Below are 23,704 nucleotides of genomic sequence, written 5' to 3' on the forward strand. Positions count from 1 at the left end.
ACTCAAAGCCCTGACTATACCCATGAGATGCAGAGTATATATGCAGCTGTGAATAGTGAAATATGCTGTTTATCTCCATTGTTGAGCACTTGGGAGGAGGATGCCAGGCAGACCCTTGCCCCTCTGCGCCCTCATGCGTGCTAATAAAAACCATATTTCTTGCAGTGGGTCTGCATCTAATCTTAATATCATTCTTTATTTTCACATGGGGATATTTAAAGAAAGAACATATTAAAAGGAAACAGAGAACAGTACAATAAGATACCATCTCATTATAAAGACCTTGTGATTAATGGCCCAATTGTTTTTCCTGTAATGTGATTGCAACCTGGAGCTTGTGCTGCACTTTGCAGAAATGTCTCAAGTTAGTCAGGGTCTATTGCAATACTTATGCGATATTTAACTTTTATATTGTAGTAATAAATGTGTGAGAACCCCTTTATTAGTACAATTGTTCCCAAGAAAGTGTTTTATTCGCCCACAGTTATTTTCACTCTTGCATTGCATGCATTTTTATAGTACATCTATGCTACATCTGTTGCACAGACAGCAGGGTTTCTTAACTGATAATTCATGGGGTTTGTGTCGTAGTATTTAAAAATGTACTTTAATTTACACGAATTAGATAATGTCCTTAATTTGAGGATTTAAATCAAAAGGATGTTTAAAAAGAAACTAACATAAATTAAAAAATAAATCAAAGGATTTGTGCATTATAATAAAAAATGAGAATAACACACCAGTCGAACCTTTAGCCACGGGCTTTATTTTCATGTCCCCAGAAGCCATCGATGGCATTATATGACTGTAAAACACAGTGACCAGACAACTCGTGTATCATCGATACAATTAATGGCTCTTCGACCACTAGCTGCAGCTCCACCCCCCCCCCCAGCCCCTTGAGACCCTAGCGGGTAAGCAGTGCGCTTTACAAATTCCCTGATTGATTGAATGGTTCTCTTTCCAATCTGAATGTGAATGAAATACAAATATTCCCAATCTAGTTTAAAAAAAGTTTAATATACAATTGGAATTGGCGTGTGTGCTGTATTTTACAATGTCTACTTTTGAGATGAATAGGTTGGAAATAAACATCGAAAATCACTGTAATAGGGCAAGCAACCCAGTTGGCATGTAGTGGTGTGAAGTTTGCACACTGAAAGAATGTTGTAATATTATTGCAGAGCTACAAAACAAGTCGGAGATAAAATCTCTATTATACAGTTCAAATAGCTACAAGAATAATTAAATGTCATCAATACTTACTGGCAGGAGACAATGACACTGTAAAGACACAGAAAAAATAAACACATTTAAATCTGTGAAAGACCCTATAAATATTTTCACAAAATATGCCAATCAGACAGATTAAACATTTCATCGTTATCCCTTGGAGTAATCCTTCCTCTGACCATCTCTGAAAGTATGGCTTATTGCCACCAGGTATATCTTCTATATGTAATGCATTCGATGGGCATGTTAAATGTGGTATTTTAACAACCATTATATTATACTCTTCATGTTTAAGTTCACTTTTTGTCACATGATGTCCGTAACTCTCTTGATTTTAGAAATATTTTTGTTTAGGTGCTACTGTGAAAGCAGTTAGTGCCACACCCGTTTGATGCCCCTTTGGGCTTGTTGTAGCCAATGTGAGAAGGCGAACAAATGTGCAAACACCCCATGAGGATTACAATCCTCCACCCCCTCAAAAAATCAATAAAAGCAGAAAGAAGCACAAAGTTTTAACAAAATACTAACCCTGGGCGTAGTGGCGCGAAGCGGGGTGCCACGGAGTTCAAAATAAACTCCGCACACTCCTCATAGCTCCGCTACACACTACCCGCCTCCCACATGCCCAAAGGCGTTGTATTACTCTTAAAAAAAAAAAAAAAATGCACATAATTGGTAATAGGGCGGCTGGGAGGCCAACTCTGCTCCTCCGCGGAGTGTGCAGAGTTTTGCATACTCCGCGTACTTCGCGGAGCGCGGTGTAGGCAAAACTCCACACACTCCGCAGGCGGAGCGGAGTTCTCCGTCCACCCTTACAAAATGCAACTGATCACTTTAAAGAGTAACATGGTCTCTAAGGAGCAAATCTTAGCAAAATAGCTCGTTGCACATCCTCAAAAATCCAGCATCTAATTGTTGATTAATGATTCGGCCAAATATGTTTTCCCAAACTGTACAATTCACTAAAAACAGGGAAATTCATTTTAATAGGTCGTCATCAAGGTAAACTAACCCTTGGCAACATAATTTAATTTTTTTAGAGGTGGACGTTCTGTGGACATTTCATTTAAATTCCTGTAAACTCTACATCTCTGTAGGATTGTGTTAGGGATTTCAAAGGCAGAATATCAAAGGGTCGCAATAGCGTGAGCTGGACATTGTGGGTCAAAATATTGAAGAGGTAAATGCACAGAATGATGTATGCATTTACTATTCTAAACTCTACATACATTGGATATATATATATATATATATATATATATATTCACTGAAAAAACCATAGGTTTCACACATGTTATAGTTAGGAATTAGCATTTAAAAAACATTAGAAATTCACTGAAAAAACCATAGGTTTCACACATGTTATAGGTAGCGTGACATTTCACTCATACAAAACCTTTGAAAGTCCCCCGTTATAGTTAGTTCAGCTAACTATAACTCGCGCGCCCGCAATGTACTGCTGTTGACGTCACATATTACATCACCCATGACATGGTCAGTGACATCACTCATGACATAACTGATGACATCTCAAATGACATCCCTGATGACATCACTGATAACATCATCCTTGTGGCAGATCTCCTCTCACCGTAATATAACCTTTGATACACACAATCAAAAATAGAAACAAAAATTTTCAAAAAAATGGAGATACCTATTCCAGTTAGAACAACCTATTCAGTAATTCCCCCTCCTATGCCCCCTTGAGGCCCCAGGGACCTCATCCCCGGGGCCTTTCTTTTTTTTTTTTTTATTTAATTTTTTGGGGAGGGGAGGCTGCGTGGCCCCCCTCCCGGGCCACTTCTAGTCCCGGGGACCCCATCTCCGGGGCCTGGCCTTTCTCGTTGGGAGCCGTGGGGGGGGTCCCCAAGCCCCTCACGGTCCCTGCTGGCTCCCCGCATCCTGCAGGAGCCGGCATTGCTTTTCTGCATGGGGAGCAGCTAACATGCTGCTCCCCTTGCAGAAAAGCAATCGGCTTTGATTTTTGAAAGAGAGAGCAGGTTTCCTGCTCTCTCTTTCAAAAAACAAAGCAGTTTGCTATGGTAGGGCGGGAGCCGCGATGGTAGGGCGGGAGCCGCGAGGCTCCCACCCTACCACAGCAAACAGCAGTGTCCCGGGGGTTTACACCCCGGGACACTGCAGGAGCTGGCCCTGGGGGGTGGCGGTCCCCAGGGCCACCACAAGGCTCCAGGAGGGTGGCCGCGCTGCCCCCCTCCCAACATCTACAAAGCCCTGGGGGGGGGGTGGTGGTCTCGGGGCTGGGTGGTCCGTCACGGACCCCCCTATTTTACATTACATTTTATAGTACCCTATTAGAGCCCCAGGGAGGTGGCGGTCCCCGGGGCGTGTGGGGGGGCTTACATAGGTTTCTTTTTTTTTATTTAAAGAACGAAGCCCCGGGGGGTGGCAGTCCCCGGGGGCTGCGGGGGGCCATGAACCCCCCGCATACTTAGTAACAAAGCCCCGGGGGTGGTGGTCCCCGGGGCTCGAGGGGCCTTAGAGGCCCCCCATCATTAATGTCTTTGCCCCGGGGGTGGCGGGGGTGAGTGCCCCCCCGCTAGCATCATGACTTTGCCCCCGGTGGGTGGCGGTCCCCGGGGCAGTGTGTGGGGGGACTGGGCCCCCACACTTTTTTTTAAATATGCCCCCGGGATTTGGTCCCCCCGGGGGCTAATTTTTAAAAAAGCAGACCAGGTTTTTGTTTTGTTTTTTTCACGGGGTACGTGTACGTACGCGTACCCCGCAATTTTTTAAAATGTATTTTTATTTTTTTGGGCCTTGGGGATCCTTGTGGGACCCCCTGAGCAGGCCTAGGGTTCAGGGTGTGTCTACCCTGCCCCCGTTGCATGTTTTGTGCCTTTGTTTTCTGCTTTCTTGTGCCTCGGTTCTACCGAGTACGGAAAGCTCCTCTAGATATACTTATGATTTTACTTATGATTTTCTCAGGAACTACCAAACAGATTTACACCATTCAACAAAAAGCATGATCTGCGAACAGAACTCTACCTTTTTGCCAAATTTGGTGTAATTCTGTTCAGCCATTCGGGTTGTAGCCCTGTCTAAAGGTCCTATGGAAAATTGCACGGGAAAAACACGTTTTGGCACCCCCCTTTTTCCTTGGCCCCCGCTTTACGAATCACCCCCAAACTTTCAGGGACGGAGCGGAGTGGAGCAGGCCATTTTCTTGCAGAAATTCGCGAAGATTCATCCCCTGGCGCCAAAGGTATTCCAAATAGAATGTTGCGGATTTCCTATGGAAACTAGGTCCTAACTATAACTACCTACTGACGACCACCAGTAGGTAATATATTGAGAACTACCCAGAGATCTCTGCTTCTTTTTTGCATAGTTTATGTGTCACTCTATGCCTGAAAGGGTATTGTTTTGACTTATAATGGGTGCTCCCTTGTGTCTGGGCAAAGTCATATCTCTCTGAAGAGCTCTAATTAGAGTGAAACACTGTGTCAGGGGTTGCTTGTATTCATTTCATGTTGCGTTGGATGATATTTTACCAATCCAAAGCTGTAATACTGTGCCTGGAGTGGTAAATGGCTTTTGTCATTTTACAGCTCAGTATGGGTAGCACTGTGCTAATCCTATGCTTAAAGACTTTGCTGAAGGAAAGGCAAAAGACTTCGACCCTTTCTATCTCGGCGTGGATGGCACTGTGCTAATCCTATGCTTAAAGACTTGGATAGAAAAGTAGACATTTGAGGTGAGCAGATCTAGAGTGTCGCTGGTGTTGCGAGTGCTCTGTACAGGAACTGCTTTCCACCTAAACTTGAGAACTACCCAGAATTCTCTGCTTCTTTTTTGCATATATATACATATATATATATATATATGCAGAAACAAACCCCGAACAACTTCCAATCCACGCGGACCGGCGAAGCAGGAGACGGGCCACAGGATCTGGCAAAATGATGTTATTTATGTCAGGTATAATCAGCAATGACGCGTTTCGGGCTCACGGGCCCTTGTTTATATATATATATATATATATTTATATGTATATATATATATATATATATATACATATATATATATATATATATATATATATATATATGTATGTATATATATATATATATATATATATATATATATATATATATATATATATATATATATATTCACTGAAAAAACCATAGGTTTCACACCAGTTATAGTTAGGTGGAAATTTTATTTACTCGCATAAATCCATTGAAATTCCCACGTTATAGTTAGTTGGACTCACTATAACTTGCGCGTGCAATGCACTGCTGATGACGTCACATATTACATCACTCATGACATGGTCAGTGACATCACTCATGACATCACTGATGACATCTCAAATGACATCACTGATGACAACATCCTTGTGACAAAGTGGCAGACCTCCTATCAGCATAAAATAACCTTTGACACACACATTCAAAAATAGAAACTAACATTTTCTTAAAAAAGGAGAAACCAATACCAATTACAACAACTTATTAGGTAATTCCAACATCTACATACACATCCACTCATTCACCAACAGTTCTATATAGTCACTCATGCATGTACTTACTCATCATATGTACTCATACACCTATACATCCTGTTACACACTAATACTCATCCATATAGTTACTCACACACAAATTCACACATGCAAATAAACTATCAAAAAACCATTTACTTGATTATACTGCTATATACACACCACTACACATACTTCTACAGAAACGGAAACATATTTACTCTCTTAAACAATCAATTATAAAAACACATACTCAATAACCCACCCATACACACAATCATCCACCCATACAATCTTGCACACATGCTGTCTTCAAAATACATACAAATAGTGAGTCACTCATTCATGCATCTGTGCTCTAAGTAATATCTCCCACCGAACCATACAGACACTGATACTGATACTCAAAAAAACAACTAATAACCCATATACACACTCATGTAGCTACTCACCAACCCATGCAGCCACTTATACACAAAGTGAGACACAGATACAGATATTTAAATATTTAAACATTACTCGCTAATATATGTATTCACTAAGATACATTTAATAAGTCAGTTAACCAATCAATTTTACACAAAAAAAAACATCCATTTAGACATTTATTTACCCATTTATTCTTCCATCAACCTTTAGATATACATATATAAAAAATATTTATTTTTCAGAAAGATACACATTCACTGGATGATGTCATCAGTGATGTCATTTGAGATGTCATCAGTGATGTCATGAGTGATGTCACTGACCATGTCATGAGTGATGTAATATGTGACGTCATCAGCAGTGCATTGCACGCGCAAGTTATAGTGAGTCCAACTAACTATAACGTGGGAATTTCAATGGATTTATGCGAGTAAATAAAATGTCCACCTAACTATAACTGGTGTGAAACCTATGGTTTTTTCAGTGAATTTAATAGGTTTTTTAAATGCTAATTCCTAACTATAACTGGTGTGAAACCTATGTTTTTTTCAGTGAATATATATATATATTCACTGAAAAAACCATAGGTTATAGACCATATATAGTTAGGAATTAGCATTTACAAAACCTTGAAAATTCACTGAAAAAACCATAGGTTATAGACCATATATAGTTAGGAATTAGCATTTAAAAAACCTTATTTTACTCACACAAAACCATTGAAATTCCATATATAGTTAGTTGCACTAACTATATATCGCGCACCTGCAATCCACTGCTGATCATGTCACATATTACATCATTCATGACATGGTCAGTGACATCACTGATGACATCACTGATGACATCTCAAATGACATCACTGATGACATCACTGATGACAACATCCAGTGACTGTATGTTTCTGTAAAGTTAAAATATGTCTTACATATTGAAGAATGAGTGGATGTATAAGTGTCTGGATGAAGGATTTAGTAGGTGCGTGACTGACTGTATGAGTGAGTGATTAAATGTGTCTCACTGAATGCATGGGTTAGTGACTAAACTGTCTTAATTTGTGCATCATTATGTCTGTTGTTCTGTAAACTGCTGCATGTGTTGATCATTAGCTATACGAGAGGCTATATGTGTTATTAATTGGTTGCCCAAGTATTTCTATGGGAGATTGAGTTTGTGTGGGGGTGGCTGGAAGGTGTGTGACTCTATGCATAGATGTGTGAACAGTTTATTCACTAGGTGTATGAGTTCAAGAGTGCATGTGGAAACAGCTACATGGGCAGTTGACTGTGTGCATGAGTGTATTGATGAGTGAATGGATATCTCAATGCTACATGTCATAGTAAGTACATATGTAAAACAAAGTACATGTGAGAGTTGGCATATATAAATAACTGTGCATGAGAGCCACCGAATGAGTGAGTGGTTGTATCGATCATTGTGAACTTGTATCAGGGATTGTATAAGAGAGTAAATATGTGTTAGTATATGTTTCAATAAGTAAGGTGTGTTTAACTGTATAGTTGAAGAAATGGAGATGAGATTGTTTCTTTGCATGACTGACTGGGTGTGTGAGTAACTCAATGGATGAGTGGCAGTGTGTGAGTGTCTGTATACACTGAGTGTATCTAAGGTTATATTAGAGTCTGAAGAGGTTTATCGTATTAGCACAAGAATGATGTCAAATGAGATGTCATCAGTGATGTCATCAGTGATGTCATTTGAGATGTCATCAGTGATGTCATCAGTGATGTCACTGACCATGTCATGAATGATGTAATATGTGACATGATCAGCAGTGGATTGCAGGTGCGCGATATATAGTTAGTGCAACTAACTATATATGGAATTTCAATGGTTTTGTGTGAGTAAAATAAGGTTTTTTAAATGCTAATTCCTAACTATATATGGTCTATAACCTATGGTTTTTTCAGTGAATTTTCAAGGTTTTGTAAATGCTAATTCCTAACTATATATGGTCTATAACCTATGGTTTTTTCAGTGAATTTCAATGGTTTTTTAATAGCAAATATCATAAGCTGTCGAATGTCAAGTACGTGGTAAGTGAAAACATTTTCGTGTTTATGCACACTGATCTGCTTTGAATGGTGTCCCCCCCCCCTCATTTCTATTAGGAGTACTCTCTCTTTGCAGATAGTGAAAGGTAGTTAACGCAGGTCTTTGCCCCCATTGTAATCCGTCGTGCCTGCTTCTCTCTCCATTTGATTGATTGTTATCCAAGTATTTACTGTTTTAGAATTAGTTCTCTTTGGTTCATTCTCTATTTACAAACAAACACAGAGTCGCAATACTCTGTTTAGTCTTTGCAGATAACGAAAAATCGTGTAAAAAAAAAAGAAAAGGAATCGAGCAAAATCAGTAGGCCACTAATGGGATCTCTTTTTGACCTCGCTAAAATAGAAACATTAGGAACAACCCCTCATGACAAATACAAAACTAGTGAGATGAACTGAACTCCACACAATGATGGCTGCAAAACAGCTCGGCTCCGCCACCCACCCCGCCCAAAATAACGATAAAGAACGGCTGCCATGATTGGTTGCGGAATGACCACGACGGAGCTACGAAATGGTGCTGCTCTCATGCTAACCCCAGCTTCAGTCTGAAACATCCAGAAACACTGTAGACTACCAATTCGATCAGTTCCGGTAGCGCCCCAATGTAACCCGGTAGAGAAGAACTAGCTCTCCCCTCTTTGACTGATGGTTCTTGTTGCCTGTCCCTTCTGTTGTCATTTAACAGAACTATTTAGCCTGCTGAAAGGGGTTGTGTTCCGACCGCTGGTTGGTGGAGACATTTTGACTATATTCTGTACCTGCGTTGTCGCGTAATGCGTCATATGACGCGCCGCGTTAGCGCATCCGGAAGTCATCCGGGGCGCGCAGCGCGTAACGTAAGCATAACAAGTCATGTGACTTGTTAATAAAACTTTTCATTGGTTCATTTTACTTTTCTTATTGTAATGATGAAAGGCTTGGTCATATGACCTAAAAATTACGCTTTTCATTACTTCCGAACATTATTTTTTCTTAAATATATGTTATAATGTTCCAGGCTAATGTACTTTCCCGGAAATTTTACAACTGTCCTGCAAGTAAAATATATTCTTTTTTCGAGAAAAAGAGCGTTTCTTCGTCCCATGACGGAGCCGTTGAGCAAAAGAGGGTCGACCTGCTGTCTTAGTCGCCGATACGCCTGAATATGAGATTCTTATCGATCACTTTATGTTGCAGGAATAGAAAACACAACAGCCCTTGACCATTTATCTTTACTGCGTTCCTTCGTATTATACCTTTTACCCTTCATGTAATTGGTCTGCTTTATTTCACTTGCCTTTTAATGATTCTAAAACAGTCACTATTATTAAAAACTTTACCAATGTATATACTACTACCATGTTTTCTTTTAAAAACCTTTATTGTGAAAATTTCATTATACAAATACGAGCCTATAACCACGTGGGCCTGCCACAGAGCAAACTGTAATCGTATATGATGAATAGACATTTACACTGTAGAGGAACGTAACGGGCGGGCCATTAGGTTGCAAGAACTAAGGTGTCTAACAGTTACGGAATCGGTGGACGTACATTTTATAATTAAAATACGACAGGGCCAGTTACAATAAAATTATCTAGATATACATTTGCGGGCAAGTACCATGGGTGACGTTAATTCGAACTTTCAACAGTACAGTAATCAATAACACATCAGAACTTAATATCAATAGGGATGTCGAAATATTCAATCAATTCTCGTCCCCGCCCGCCATGTGCTTCAAAACTGCATACGTATCTCGTGATTTCAAGGTTCTGCAACCAGTACACAACAAGGAGTTACGAGTCCCATTTATTCCGGCGCCATTTTGGGCGAGGACGGGCAGGTCCAGGATATAGTCAAAATGTCTCTACCAACCATCGACTATGATGATGTTCATATGCTGTATTTATTAGAGTAACACTCATCTGTCCACATGAAATTAATTTGCCACAATCTAAACATGTCATTTTAATCTTTCCAAAGTTCTTCTAAATATTTGGGACCGTTTCCCTTGCCTCTGAAGCTCTCAGTGCCACTTCTTTGATGAATGTACTAGCAGGTCAGGGGTTCTCCTCCAAATCTCTCTTTTATGCAGCACTATAATTAATTGGTGCCACCTCTCCATATGACGATGCATGGTATAGTTACCACAACTATATTTTTTTTCGGTTCCTCTGGAGAGTTCATTGTGGCAGATGAAGCGTGTAACGTACCGGGCATTTACCTTTTTTTGCATGTACAGGAAAGGAAAAAAAAATCGAGCGTCCGAGTTCTAAGGTGTCCCAGGGCCATTTTGGTGGACCAGGCCCAAATCCAAAGAACAGCCATCTCACAGGCTAATGGGGCGACCCACGCCGAGTTTCAGCATTGTAGGATGACCACACAAGTACAGCAACTTGCTAGACATCACCTCGGTGCCATCCGGATCTCGGCGCCCCACTGCAGATGAAGTGCCTCTCAACTATGAAACCACCACGGTGCCATCCGGATCTTGGCGCGTTGTGCTGCCTTCGGCCTATTCGCACATCGGTCCGCTACTGACGCCATCTCACAGGCTAATGGGGCGACCCACGCCGAGTTTCAGCATTGTAGGATGACCACACCAGTACAGCAACTTGCTAGACATCACCTCGGTGCCATCCGGATCTCGGCGCCCCACTGCAGATGAAGTGCCTCTCAACTATGAAACCACCACGGTGACATCCGGATCTTGGCGCGTTGTGCTGCCTTCGGCCTATTCGCACATCGGTCCGCTACTGACGCCATCTCACAGGCTAATGGGGCGACCCACGCCGAGTTTCAGCATTGTAGGATGACCACACCAACTTGCTAGACATCACCTCAGTGCCATCCGAATCTTGGCATCTCAACGCCTAGTGGTATCTTCCATACAAAAAATATTGTTACGCTGCCTTTGGCCCCATTCGCACATCAGTCCGCAACTTAGACATCACCTCGGTGCCATCCGGATCTTGGCATCTCAGCGCCTTGTGGTGTCAGTCAGAAAATATTGTTGCGCTGCCTTTGGCCCCATTCACACATCGGTCCGCTACTGACGCCATCTCACAGGCCAACGGGGCGCCCCACGCCGACTTTCAACATTGTAGGATGGCCACAGAAGTGCGACAACTTACTAGACACCACCTCGGTGCCATCCGGATCTTGGCGCGTTGTGCTGCCTTCGGCCTATTCGCACATCGGTCCGCTACTGACGCAAACTCACAGGCCAACGGGGCGCCCCACGCCGACTTTCAGCATTGTAGGATGGCCACACCAGTGCTGCAACTTGCTGGACACCATCTCGGTGCCATCCGGATCTTGGCGCGTTGTATTGCCTTCGGCCTATTCGCACATCGGTCCGCTACTGACGCCGCCTCACGTGCCAACGTATTTTCTCCGCATTTTATACCCTATGCCGCATAACAGGTCATGTGACTTGTTTATAAAACTTTTCATTGGTTCATTTTACTTTTGGTTTCCGAATGATGGAAGGCTTGATCATATGACCTAAAAACAACACTTTTCATTGGATGAAAACTTTTTTTTTCCCCCAAACGATGAAAGCCCCACCTTGTTTCTGGATGTTTCAGACTAAACTGGCGTCAGCATGAGAGCACCACCATCTCGTAGCTCCGTCGTGGTCATTCCGCGAGCAATCATGGCAGCCGCTCCCCACCAGAAGCCTGCAGGAGTCGGGGCCCCCAAAACTTTTGATGAATTCTCAAGGCGGAGGGGACGCTTTCGAGAATGGGGTCCAAGACCTAGCAGACAAGCGTCCGATTTCCAAGGTGTCCCAGGGCCATTTCAGTGGACCACGCCCAAAAAGGAAAGAGCCTGCCGCCATTTTGAGAGTCCTGTGGCAGCCGCCTATCGCTGCACCGCAAGAGTGGGCGCAACTCAGCTGAATGGCGGATTTTGACACAGTGGACCAAAAGCGGACGGAATGGCAACTGAAACGGTAAAGGGGCGCCCCACTAAAACAGATGAGACTCCACCTGGAGAGGCCCGTTCACGCCGCCTCCCCCGGGGCGCTCCACGCCGTTATTCGGAGCAGCATTGTAGGATACCAAAACCAGTGCGGCAACTTACTGGACATCACCTTGGTGCCATCGTCCTGCTGCCTTGGAACTATTCGCACAACAGTTTGCTACTGATGACCCACCCCCCGCGACGCCCCACGCCGTTATTTGCTGGGTGGCAACTTACTAGACATCACTTTCGTGTCATCTAGATTTCGGCGCGTTCTGCTGCCTTGGAACTATTCGCACAACAGTTTGCTACTGATGACCCACCCCCCGCGACGCCCCACGCCGGAAATCTGGACGTTGTGCTGCGTTGGGACTATTCGCACAGCCGACCGCTACTTCGTTGTTTTTCCCTAAAAATGTTTATATGTTATTACTATTTTTGTTTTCTTGTATATATTTATAAATTATTAAAGTTTTATAATCTTACTACTTTGTCGGAGTGCTATATATTTTTAATGTGACACATAATTGTAAAAACTTTGATGTACAAAGAGTCATCCCTGGAATCTTCCGCTTCACGCTCGGTCCCCTCCCCAATCACAATACAGGATGGTTTTCAGATAATAGCAACGCTTCTGCTGTGACGGATCTCATCGAGTGTGGGCCTTGATCTACTATAACTCCTTTGAAGAGGGGTGATTCTTTACAGCTGTGGCCATAAACTACATCTGCAGGGCTAGCTGATAGCCTAGGACCGGCCTGGACAATCGGACACAGAGGAAAAGGAGTGTCAGAGGGTGCGGTAGTGAATAGGGCGAAAGGGAGGTGTCGGGCGGGCACAGGGTGTGATTCTCAGGGAAGAGCAGCGCAGATGGGGGGAGGTTTATTACCCATGCATAAGACAGAGAGCGGGGGTGACCACTGCCTGGGTGAGATGCTTGCGAGGGTGGGGAGCCATGCTAAGGATCGACAGCGTGCACAGAGTGGGTCTGGTCAAGGCATCTAAAATGGCTGCCGTGCACGACAAAAGTGTGGCATTTGAAAAAAGACAAGATGGCGCACACAATGTTTTTCAACAATTCCTGATTTCCTTCGAATCGAACGTTAACAGACGTTGGGGCATATTACCAAAGTTAAGCGATATTTATCCCTAACGATGCATTGCAAAGATTTTTTTACCGTCAGAAATTATCGCAGATAAACCTTGCTATTATCAAGGTTTATCGCAAATACGATAAAAAACGAGCGCAATGCATTAATATCGCTGAAAACTCCGCGATATTCATGCATTACCGAGCTAATGCTCTTAGCCATGTTATCCACCTCCCATTGGATAACATGGCTAAGAACTGCTCAGGGCAGCTGTTACTTTTTGGAGATATTCGCGCTTATCTCGAATATTTCCAAAAGTTGATAATAGGAGATAGCGATGTGAGCGACTGTTTCCAGTCGCTAACATCTTGGCATGCCCACTTTGCATGTCATTAGTGATAAATATCACTCACATGCAAAGTGGGACCCAAGATGGTCGCTATCTCCTACTAGCCGTCGCTAACTGGTGTTAGCAACAGCTAGGTAATACAGATATAATTTTATCTCCGCGAAGCGGAGCGCTGTTACAGATATATATCTTGTTTTGAACGTTAATTTCTCAAAATCCACTGAAGCACATATATTGAGACCTAGCAAAGGCACATCGGGCTACCAGTCCCTACAATTTTGCCAAGTTTCGTGCAAATCCATTCAGCCGTTCGATTATTATTATTATTATTTTTTTTTGCCCCGCGGGGCCCTTTTAAAACCTCCACATCAAACCTAGGGGGTCAGCGAGGATCTACTATGCCCCCTTATAGTTATTTCCCCCTTTGTTTTGACCTCCTCTTGTCTCTCGATCCTACCGAGAGACAAGATGGCGGCCGCTACGGACTGTTTGGAATGTTGACAGACGCCGGAGAACCAATCAGCTTCGCTTCACAAAGCTCCGTTGCGCGAAAAGTCCGCGAACCAGAGCGCTGCCCGGTCCGCTGTTACAGATATATATCTTTTTTTAAACGTTAATTTCTCAAAATCCACTGGAGCACATATATTGAGACCTACAAAAGGCACATCGGGCTACCAGTCCCTACAATTTTGCCAAGTTTCGTGCAAATCCATTCAGCCGTTCGGGCTAAAAGTGAGGCCAACCGCCCTATGGAAAACTCAATGTTAAAAACACGTTTTGGGACCCCCCTTTTTTCTCGGCCCCCACTGGACGAACCCCCCCCAAATTTTCAAGGGCTGCTCAGAAACAAAATGTGCCATTTTCCTGAAAATTTCAGCCAATTCCGTCCACAAACGCCAAAGTTATTAGACATAGAATTTTCAAAAAACCCATAGAGAAAAAATCCTAACTATATATACCTACTGGCGACCGCCAGTAGGTAATATATATATATATATTACCTACTGGCGGTCGCCAGTAGGTAATATATATATATATATATTACCTACTGGCGGTCGCCAGTAGGTATATATAGTTAGGATTTTTTCTCTATGGGATTTTTGAAAATTCTATGTCTAATAACTTTGGCGTTTGTGGACGGAATTGGCTGAAATTTTCAGGAAAATGGCACATTTTGTTTCTGAGCAGCCCTTGAAAATTTGGGGGGGGTTCGTCAAGGGGGGGCCGAGAAAAAAGGGGGGTCCCAAAACGTGTTTTTAACATTGAGTTTTCCATAGGGCGGTTGGCCTCACTTTTAGCCCGAACGGCTGAATGGATTTGCACGAAACTTGGCAAAATTGTAGGGACTGGTAGCCCGATGTGCCTTTTGTAGGTCTCAATATATGTGCTCCAGTGGATTTTGACAAATTAACGTTTAAAAAAAGATATATATCTGTAACAGCGGACCGGGCAGCGTCCCAGGACGCGTACTTTTCGCGCAACGGAGCTTTGTGAAGCGAAGCTGATTGGTTCTCTGGCGTCTGTCAACATTCCAAAAAGTCCGTAGCGGCCGCCATCTTGTCTCTCGGTAGGATCGAGAGACAAGAGGAGGCCAAAACAAAGGGGGAAATAACCATAAGGGGGCATAGTAGATCCTCGCTGACCCCCTAGGTTTGATGTGGAGGTTTTAAAAGGGCCCCGCGGGGCAAAAAAAAAAATAATAATAATAATGGAACGGCTGAATGGATTTGCACGAAACTTGGCAAAATATTAGGGACTGGTAGCCCGATGTGCCTTTGCTAGGTCTCAATATATGTGCTCCAGTGGATTTTGAGAAATTAACGTTCAAAAAAAGATATATATCTGTAACAGCGCTCCGCTTCGCGTAACGGAGGTTTGCGAAGCTGATTGGTCATTCTGTCACTGGGCTATAGTTGGGCTACATCTGGCTGATATTTGGGCTACATTTGTTTTTTTGTGTGTCTGGCGGCCATCTTTGGGCTACATTGGGCTACATTGGGCTTCATTGGGCTACATTGGGCTACATTTGGGCTCCAACATATATATAGGCCAATGTAGCCCAATATATATTTTTCAAAGTTAATTTTCGTAAAAACCACTGAAGCATATATCTTGAGACATAGCAAAGGCACATCGGGCTACCAGTCCCTACAATTTTGCCAAGTTTCGTGGAAATCCATTCAGCCGTTCGAGCTAAAAGTGAGTCCAACCGCCCTATGGAAATGAAGGAAATGAATGGGTAATTTGTAATTAGCAAATAGCTAATCGCAAACTAGGAATGGTAAAGAATCGCTATTTATTCCTTAAAGTTCGCTATTTAGGAAATGCAAAAAACTTTGATGATACATATGGCGGTTCATCTCTAACAAGATAAGAAGCATAGGGATACATTTATGATGACTGGCGCATCACCAGGGATGTGTTAGTCATTCTGTGCCGCTGTTCCGTCACCTATGGTGTGCTGCATTTACAATGCGGCGCATCATGGGGCAAAAACAGCACAGATGCGTGATGTATCTGTGCCGTAAAGGTGGCGCATTGCTGGAGTTGTATCGCAAGTGTGATGAAGCTCCAGCAAGGGTCGGGGGTGCCCCTGTCGCAGGGTTTCTGTTCTCACACAGAACTGTGGACAGAGGATTGGAACCTCGGCGAATTAGGGTGTCCCAAAACTCACGTTAGTAATCAAAAACTCCTTAGCAAGCTAGGTACAGTGTCACATTGGATATAACAAACTCTCAATGTTTAGACAATCCAGAATATGAACTTATAGTACCTCAGGATACGTGGAACTCATGAACAGTCGGTCGTTATATATTTCTTAGAAACCAGAACATGGAGTTAAGAAGAACACATGTGTATTTGAAATGTTTATTTACTAATGCCGTCTTCTCAGGCGTAGTATCTTAGATAATACAAGTACACATATTATCAGTAGCAAAATTACCAGCATAGTTACTAGTACATAAAAAGCGAATGGTGATAGTATGTTAACATGCTGTAAATGAATAAGAGTTAGCAACACTTATAAGCAGCCGCGGGCCGTGGAGGGAGTTACGGTGAGGCAGGGAGGCGGGGAGGGGGAGAAGCAGGGTGGAGAATACAAGTACACATATTATCAGTAGCAAAATTACCAGCATAGTTACTAGTACATAAAAAGCGAATGGTGACAGTATGTTAACATGCTGTAAATGAATAAGAGTTAGCAACACTTATAAGCAGCCGCGGGCCGTGGAGGGAGTTACGGTGGGGCAGGGAGGCGGGGAGGGGGAGGGGCAGGGTAGAGAGGGCTCCACCCTGCTTCTCCCCCTCCCCGCCTCCCTGCCTCACCGTAACTCCCTCCACGGCCCGCGGCTGCTTATATCTCACCCTCCCTAATACACATATTATATTATTTGCTAAGAAGGTCTCTTTGTGTTGGTTTAGGGCGTGCCCATACTTTAGTGTCTTAGATTTGAAGGAATCACATCAGCATACACCAGCTCTCTCTTCATGTGAACCGCATCAACTGTTGTGTATGTGTGTTCGGCAAAGCAATATAAAACCCGCCTCATGCCCAGAATTGGCAGAAGTTGCACTTATGTTATGAGTATGAAGTCGTGGAGATCAGACCTCATAACAATTCTGTATCGTGTTGTTCTTGAAACTTTAGCACTCGCTGTACAGATATAGTTTAACAAGCAAAGCAGATAGTAGAGCAATAACATATTATTCTCATGTAAACCACGATGAACTACTAGGTGGAAAGCTAAAGCAACAACTAAGTGTCATGTGCAGAAGTTGCAAAAAAGGAAAAATGGCGTTTAAACCGGTAATGAGCCCATGCTAACTTAACACGGTGTAAAGATATCCAGGACCTAGATGACACCTCCCCATGATCCGGAAACGAACTGAATAAGATAATAGAAGTGCCATCTCATGAGAGCAGATTGCAAGTTTATATGTGGACGGTCCGCAAGGTAAAGCATTAAAAACTAGGAAAATTTAATGCTAAAGAAAAATAAAACAGCCAAGTACTTTATCGAGTCTTAAGCCAATAGGCAAGGTAAATAATAAAAACTTGACAAATAAGTCAATGAATTGTCAATGAAATGCTAGTACTCAGCATATCAAACATGAAAAAGGTCTATGACATAACTGTGTATGCAAAATAAGCTGCAACAGCCTCCAATAGGAAGTCACCGTCTTCATCCGAAAACAGTTCAGCCATCCAATTTAAAAGCGGAAAAGAACATACGTGCTCTCCCAGCACCGGATCCTCTATCACCATCAGAGGACAGCTCGGTGGGTTTTCAAGAAAGCTCTGTTCCAAGAAAGACTGTGCTGCCGCCAATAAATTCCAGGGACCAATTAGTCCATGCATCAATGCCACAGCCATAATCCTTTCGCCAGGACAAACCAACTCGTGAGTAATGATAGGAGTCATCAGCTGATTAAAGTCGACGTCAGGATAAAACCGGTCCGCAGAGACACAAATCAATGGCCCAATCGAAATCACAGGTCAGGCAGTGAAATACAGGCTGGACACAGGTGAAGTAGGAGAATCGAAAAGATAATCCATATGCCGTGCTTAATATCGCCAACGGCATTGTGCCATAATATTCTAGCATGCGATTGCGGAACAGTGTCAGCAGCTGCAGGGTGGGAGGTTGCATAGGAGGGACATCCATATTTAAAAATGTAAAAAAGCACAAGAGCGTCCGCTGGTAATGCAAGTAAAAATGCCAATCCACGAAGCAGAGTGGAGAAAATAGAATGAAAGAAAGCAGGGATGACTCCAAAGATTTTCTCAAATGAAGTCACGAGACCACTGGTAACAACTTTAAAAAAGTGCGCCAGGGTCTTTGTGGAGGATGCGTTAAAGATAGTCCGAACCATCTTGCTGAAATTGAAAGGCAAATCTGAATTGAAAAGGGTCTGCACCTCTGTACGGGTGTTCGCTATGTGAAGCACGAAAGTTTCACGGGCCGAACTCAAGGCCACCTCTCTCTGAGACAAAAGAGCTCTTATTCTTGCCATGCCGTTGAAATCTCTCCCAAGGTTGGTATTTGTGGCCAGATTGAAAACTCCCTATGTTCGTGTGTGGGAGAAAATAGAACATTTCTGCAGCAAATAACCCGTTCACTTACTGTTACGATAAAAGGAATACTTTTAATTAACTCAGAACAATCTTCATTATTGAGCATCAAATAACTACCATTTTCCAACAACTTGAACGTGGGGATGATAGCAGGAACTGGCGTGCCTTGCAACACGCAAGCCATATTTGGTCGGTGTTTGTTGCATGAACCGTGTAACTGTATGTGCCTACACATTAGTGAATGATCTGGCGTCTCAGTGCATTCCTCTCCATTCAGATAAACTTCTTGATCATCTTTGAAACATCTGTATGTGTATGGAAGCGACCAGACCTCATGAAGAAAAGCACTACCTAAAGGTTCATAACGACCTATTGGTATATATTTCATACAATTTGAAAACTTATATAAAGCAAAAGGCAGCGTTATTAAACCGTGGATAAGGCACGTTGCCAAAAACCCCGCAATCCTCTGCTGATGATGTCACTGAGCATGTCATGAATGATGTAATATGTGACATCATCAGCAGTGGATTACGGGTAATAGTATCTCTAGTTTACTCCCCTATAGCTGTCTTTCTTTTAACATAAGTGTCTGTTTCCTTCCCTTATACTTACTGTTTTTGGTTCGCTTCCGGTTCGCGTACCGGCGAGCGAACTGGGAAGCGAACTAAGAGAAATAGAGGTTGGCACAGTTCCAAATATTGTACCAATTTTTTAATAACGGGGAGGTAGTTCTGAAAAGAACTTTTTTTTTATTGTTTTTGTTGTTTTATATTTTTTTTATTATTTTTCAGAACATTTTTTTACTTTTTTTGAATTTTTCTGAACAGTTTTATATTTTTGGGGGTTTTTCTTGGAGGGGGCAATGAAAACGATTCATTGTAAAGGGCTCAACAGGAGCAACAAAACAAAAAAAAAGTATTTATTATTTTGGGCGTTTCGTACAAACTTGCATATGATAGTCAATAGCTCTGTTGATCAGAGTGATGCTTCTTTCTCCGTAGCAAATGAATCCATCGCAAAATACGCAGATGTGTTTTACTTCACCAAATCTCATTTGTATATTTGGCACCATCTCCCTGCCCTCTGGTCCCGTTACTTCCGGTACAACAGATCTTCTGGCCATAATAGGGAGATTATCTAGGTCGTTCCGAAACTGTGCAGCACTGTAGTTGTTAGGATGCCACCTAGTCATATGGCGATGCATTGTGTAGTTTCCGAAACTGTATTTTTTCTCGGTTCCTCTGGACAGTCTATCTTGACATATAAGGCAAGTTACGTATCTTGCATTTACTTTTTTCTGACCTTTGGGAATTTAAAAAAATTGCCAAATGAAGTTTTCTTTCCGGTGAGACGTCCTGGGTTCCTCAGGCAAAAACTGCCTCTCTTCCTGCTCTTCCTCGTCTTCCTCTTCTTCCTCTTCTTGCTGAATTATAACTTGAGCAGGTGGTCCACTCTTCCTTGGATGTGGTGGAGGTGGTGGGGAAGCACCAGCTGAAGCTACTAAAGAAGCCATTGCTCAGTGATCACAAAGGGTCTTTCTCTCACAATGATGAAAGTCAGAGTGAGGAAAGAAGGAGGGATTTTCATCATTTGGGAAAAACAAGAGTTCTCAACCAATCAAAAGTGTTCATTTTAGATTATATGACCTAGTCTTACATCATTAGGAAACCAAAAGTGAAATGAACCAATGAAAAGTGTTATTACCAAGTCACATGACTTGCTGTGTTTACGTTAAGCGCTTTGCAGGGCCTCCCGGTTTGCTTCCAGAAACCTGCGCTTTGCGACTCGCTTCGCGTACCAGTTCGCTAACGTAGCACGTCATATGACGTATCACGCGACAACGTGAAACGTCATGCGGACGGGAGGCGTCACGATGTTGTTTTCTAACGCGGCACTTGCGGTAAAGAAACGTTTACCGGCTCGCGGTCTATTTCGCGGCATCAAGGTCAGCTAACGGGAAGCTTCCCGATTCGCGAAGCGGGAACGAAGAAAAAAAAAAATTTAAAAAAAAAATTATTCATAAACATATAAAATATATTTTTGGATTCAAAGAAGAATACATTTTACAGCTACAGATATTAGCTGTTAAAAAACCAATGAAATTCACTGAAAAAACCATAGGTTATAGACCATATATAGTTAGGAATTAGCATTTACAAAACCTTGAAAATTCACTGAAAAAACCATAGGTTATAGACCATATATAGTTAGGAATTAGCATTTAGAAAACCTTATTTTACTCACACAAAACCATTGAAATTCCATATATAGTTAGTTGCACTAACTATATATCGCGCACCCGCAATCCACTGCTGATGATGTCACATATTACATCATTCATGACATGGTCAGTGACATCACTGATGACATCACTGATGACATCTCAAATGACATCACTGATGACATCACTGATGACATCTCAAATGACATCACTGATGACATCATGACACACCAATACCAGTTACTACATACGCACTCACTGATTCCTACGTCTACACACACATTCACTCATTCACCCATACAATAACTCATACATACAGTCACTTATTATTACAACACTATCATATGCACTCATACACCTATGCAGACAGTCACACACTGCCACTCATCCATGGAGTTACTCACACACCAAGTCAGTCCTGTAAAGAATCAATCACACTTCCATTTCTTCATCTATACAGTTAAACACAGAACACCATACTTCAGTGACATCACTGATGACATCACTAATGACATCTGAAATGACATCACTGATGACATCTCAAATGACATCACTGATGACATCATGACACACCAATACCAGTTACTACATACGCACTCACTGATTCGTACGTCTACACACACATTCACTCATTCACCCATACAATTACTCATACATACAGTCAGTTATTATTAGAACACTATCATATGCACTCATACACCTAGTCAGTCCTGTGAAGAATCAATCACACTTCGATTTCCTCATCTATAGTTAAACACAGAACACCATACTTTTCACACATATACTAACACATACTTACTCTCTTATACAATCACTGATACAAGTACACATTGATATGCACAGAGTCACACACCTCCCAGCCAGCCACACACACACTCAGTCTTCCATACATCCAGTCATTCTTCAATATGTAAAACGTATTTAAACTTTACAAAAACACACAGACACTAGATGATGTCATCAGTGATGTCATTTGAGATGTCATCAGTGATGTCATCAGTGATGTCACTGACCATGTCATGAATGATGTAATATGTGACATCATCAGCAGTGGATTGCGGGTGCGCGATATATAGTTAGTGCAACTAACTATATATGGAATTTCAATGGTTTTGTGTGAGTAAAATAAGGTTTTCTAAATGCTAATTCCTAACTATATATGGTCTATAACCTATGGTTTTTTCAGTGAATTTTCAAGGTTTTGTAAATGCTAATTCCTAACTATATATGGTCTATAACCTATGGTTTTTTCAGTGAATATATATATATATATATATATATATAAAATTTCTATGGCAAAATGAAACCCCTCATTTTGTTCCTTTTCAAATTAAATGTATTAAGTGTTACCACTTTATTCCAATCAAGATGACTTCAGGTGTGCCATACTTTTGTCATAAGTAAGACTGTTAGCGTTCTAGTTGTTCTTTAGAACACTCTGGGACATTCTGTCATTGGGCTATAGTTGGGCTACATCTGGCTGATATTTGGGCTACATTTGGGCTCTTTTGTCTCTGGTGGCCATCTTGGGAGACTGCATATCAGAATTTTTTTAATGAAATATAAGAGGATTTGAGAAGTCACTCCAAATGTGCCCTAATTTTTTCTTTCTTCAGCACTAATCATAATTTCTATGGCAAAATGAACCCCCTCATTTTGTTTCTTTGCAAATTAAATGTTTTAAGTGTTAACACTTTATTCCAATCAAGATGACTTCAGGTGTGCCATACTTTTGTCATAAGTAAGACTGTTAGCGCTCTAGTTGTTCTTTAGAACACTCTGGGACATTCTGTAATTGGGCTATAGTTGGGCTACATCTGGCTGATATTTGGGCTACATTTGTTTTTTTTTGTCTCTGATGGCCATCTTTGGGCTACATTGGGCTACATTGGGCTACATTTGGGCTCTAACATATATATAGCCCAATGTAGCCCAATATATATTTTTCAAAGTTAATTTTCGTAAAAACAACTGGAGCATATATCTTGAGACATGGCAAAGGCACATCGGGGTACCAGTCCCTACAATTTTGCCAAGTTTGGTGGAAATCCATTCAGCCGTTCGGGCTAAAAGTGAGTCCAACCGCCCAATGGAAATTAACATGGGGAAAACACGTTTTGGGGCCCCCCTTTTATCTCGGCCCCCGCTTGATGGATCCCCCCGAAACTTCCAGGGAAGGAGCGGAGCGCAGCGAGGCAAAGTTAAGGAAAATTACAGGCAGATCCCTCATTCGGCGGCAAAGTTATTCCTAATAGAATGTTGCGGATTTCCTATGGAAAACGATCCTAACTATAACTACCTACTGGCGACCGCCAGTAGGTAATATATATATATATATATATATATATATATGTTTTTTGCCAAATTATGGGGAGTTAGAAATAGAAACTTTTATAGACTTATCTATCGTTATGTTGTCTCTTGGAATTTGGCCCTTCGATATTCTGTGGTCGATAAACCTGACACACATTTCTATAAGAATTTGATCAGACCATGACATCTACTTCAATCTTTTTATTTTGCATTTCAGCCACTACTTTTGACCAGTATTTTTAAATTTCACCAGGAATGTCAAGATTGGTTCAAGAATCAAAACAATACCGAAAAACAATCCATGAATTCATTGAAAAAAACCTAGATCATTAAGCCAAACAGAAAAAGCAGAAAAGCATTTGATTAACCAGTAGGAACTCAATGCAAATGACAAACAGTGGGCAAACTTGGAAAGTGAGCACCAGCCTGATCATTTATCTCATTGGGCATTT

At 42.0% G+C, this 23,704-nt stretch overlaps 1 protein-coding gene across 3 annotated transcripts in view; it reads right to left on the reverse strand.

Annotated features, from left to right (window-relative positions):
• The window catches only part of NTRK1 (neurotrophic receptor tyrosine kinase 1), a 541,605-nt gene that overhangs the window by 77,625 nt on the left and 440,276 nt on the right, over positions 1 to 23,704 (reverse strand). For all 3 annotated transcript variants that reach the window (XM_078669330.1, XM_078669329.1, XM_078669331.1), the window contains one exon: positions 1,267 to 1,284. In XM_078669330.1, coding sequence (XP_078525456.1) covers positions 1,267 to 1,284 — 18 coding nt within the window. The remainder of the gene's footprint in view (positions 1 to 1,266; positions 1,285 to 23,704) is intronic.

This window comes from Lissotriton helveticus, chromosome 12 (assembly GCF_964261635.1).
Source record: "Lissotriton helveticus chromosome 12, aLisHel1.1, whole genome shotgun sequence".
NCBI lineage: Eukaryota > Metazoa > Chordata > Amphibia > Caudata > Salamandridae > Lissotriton > Lissotriton helveticus.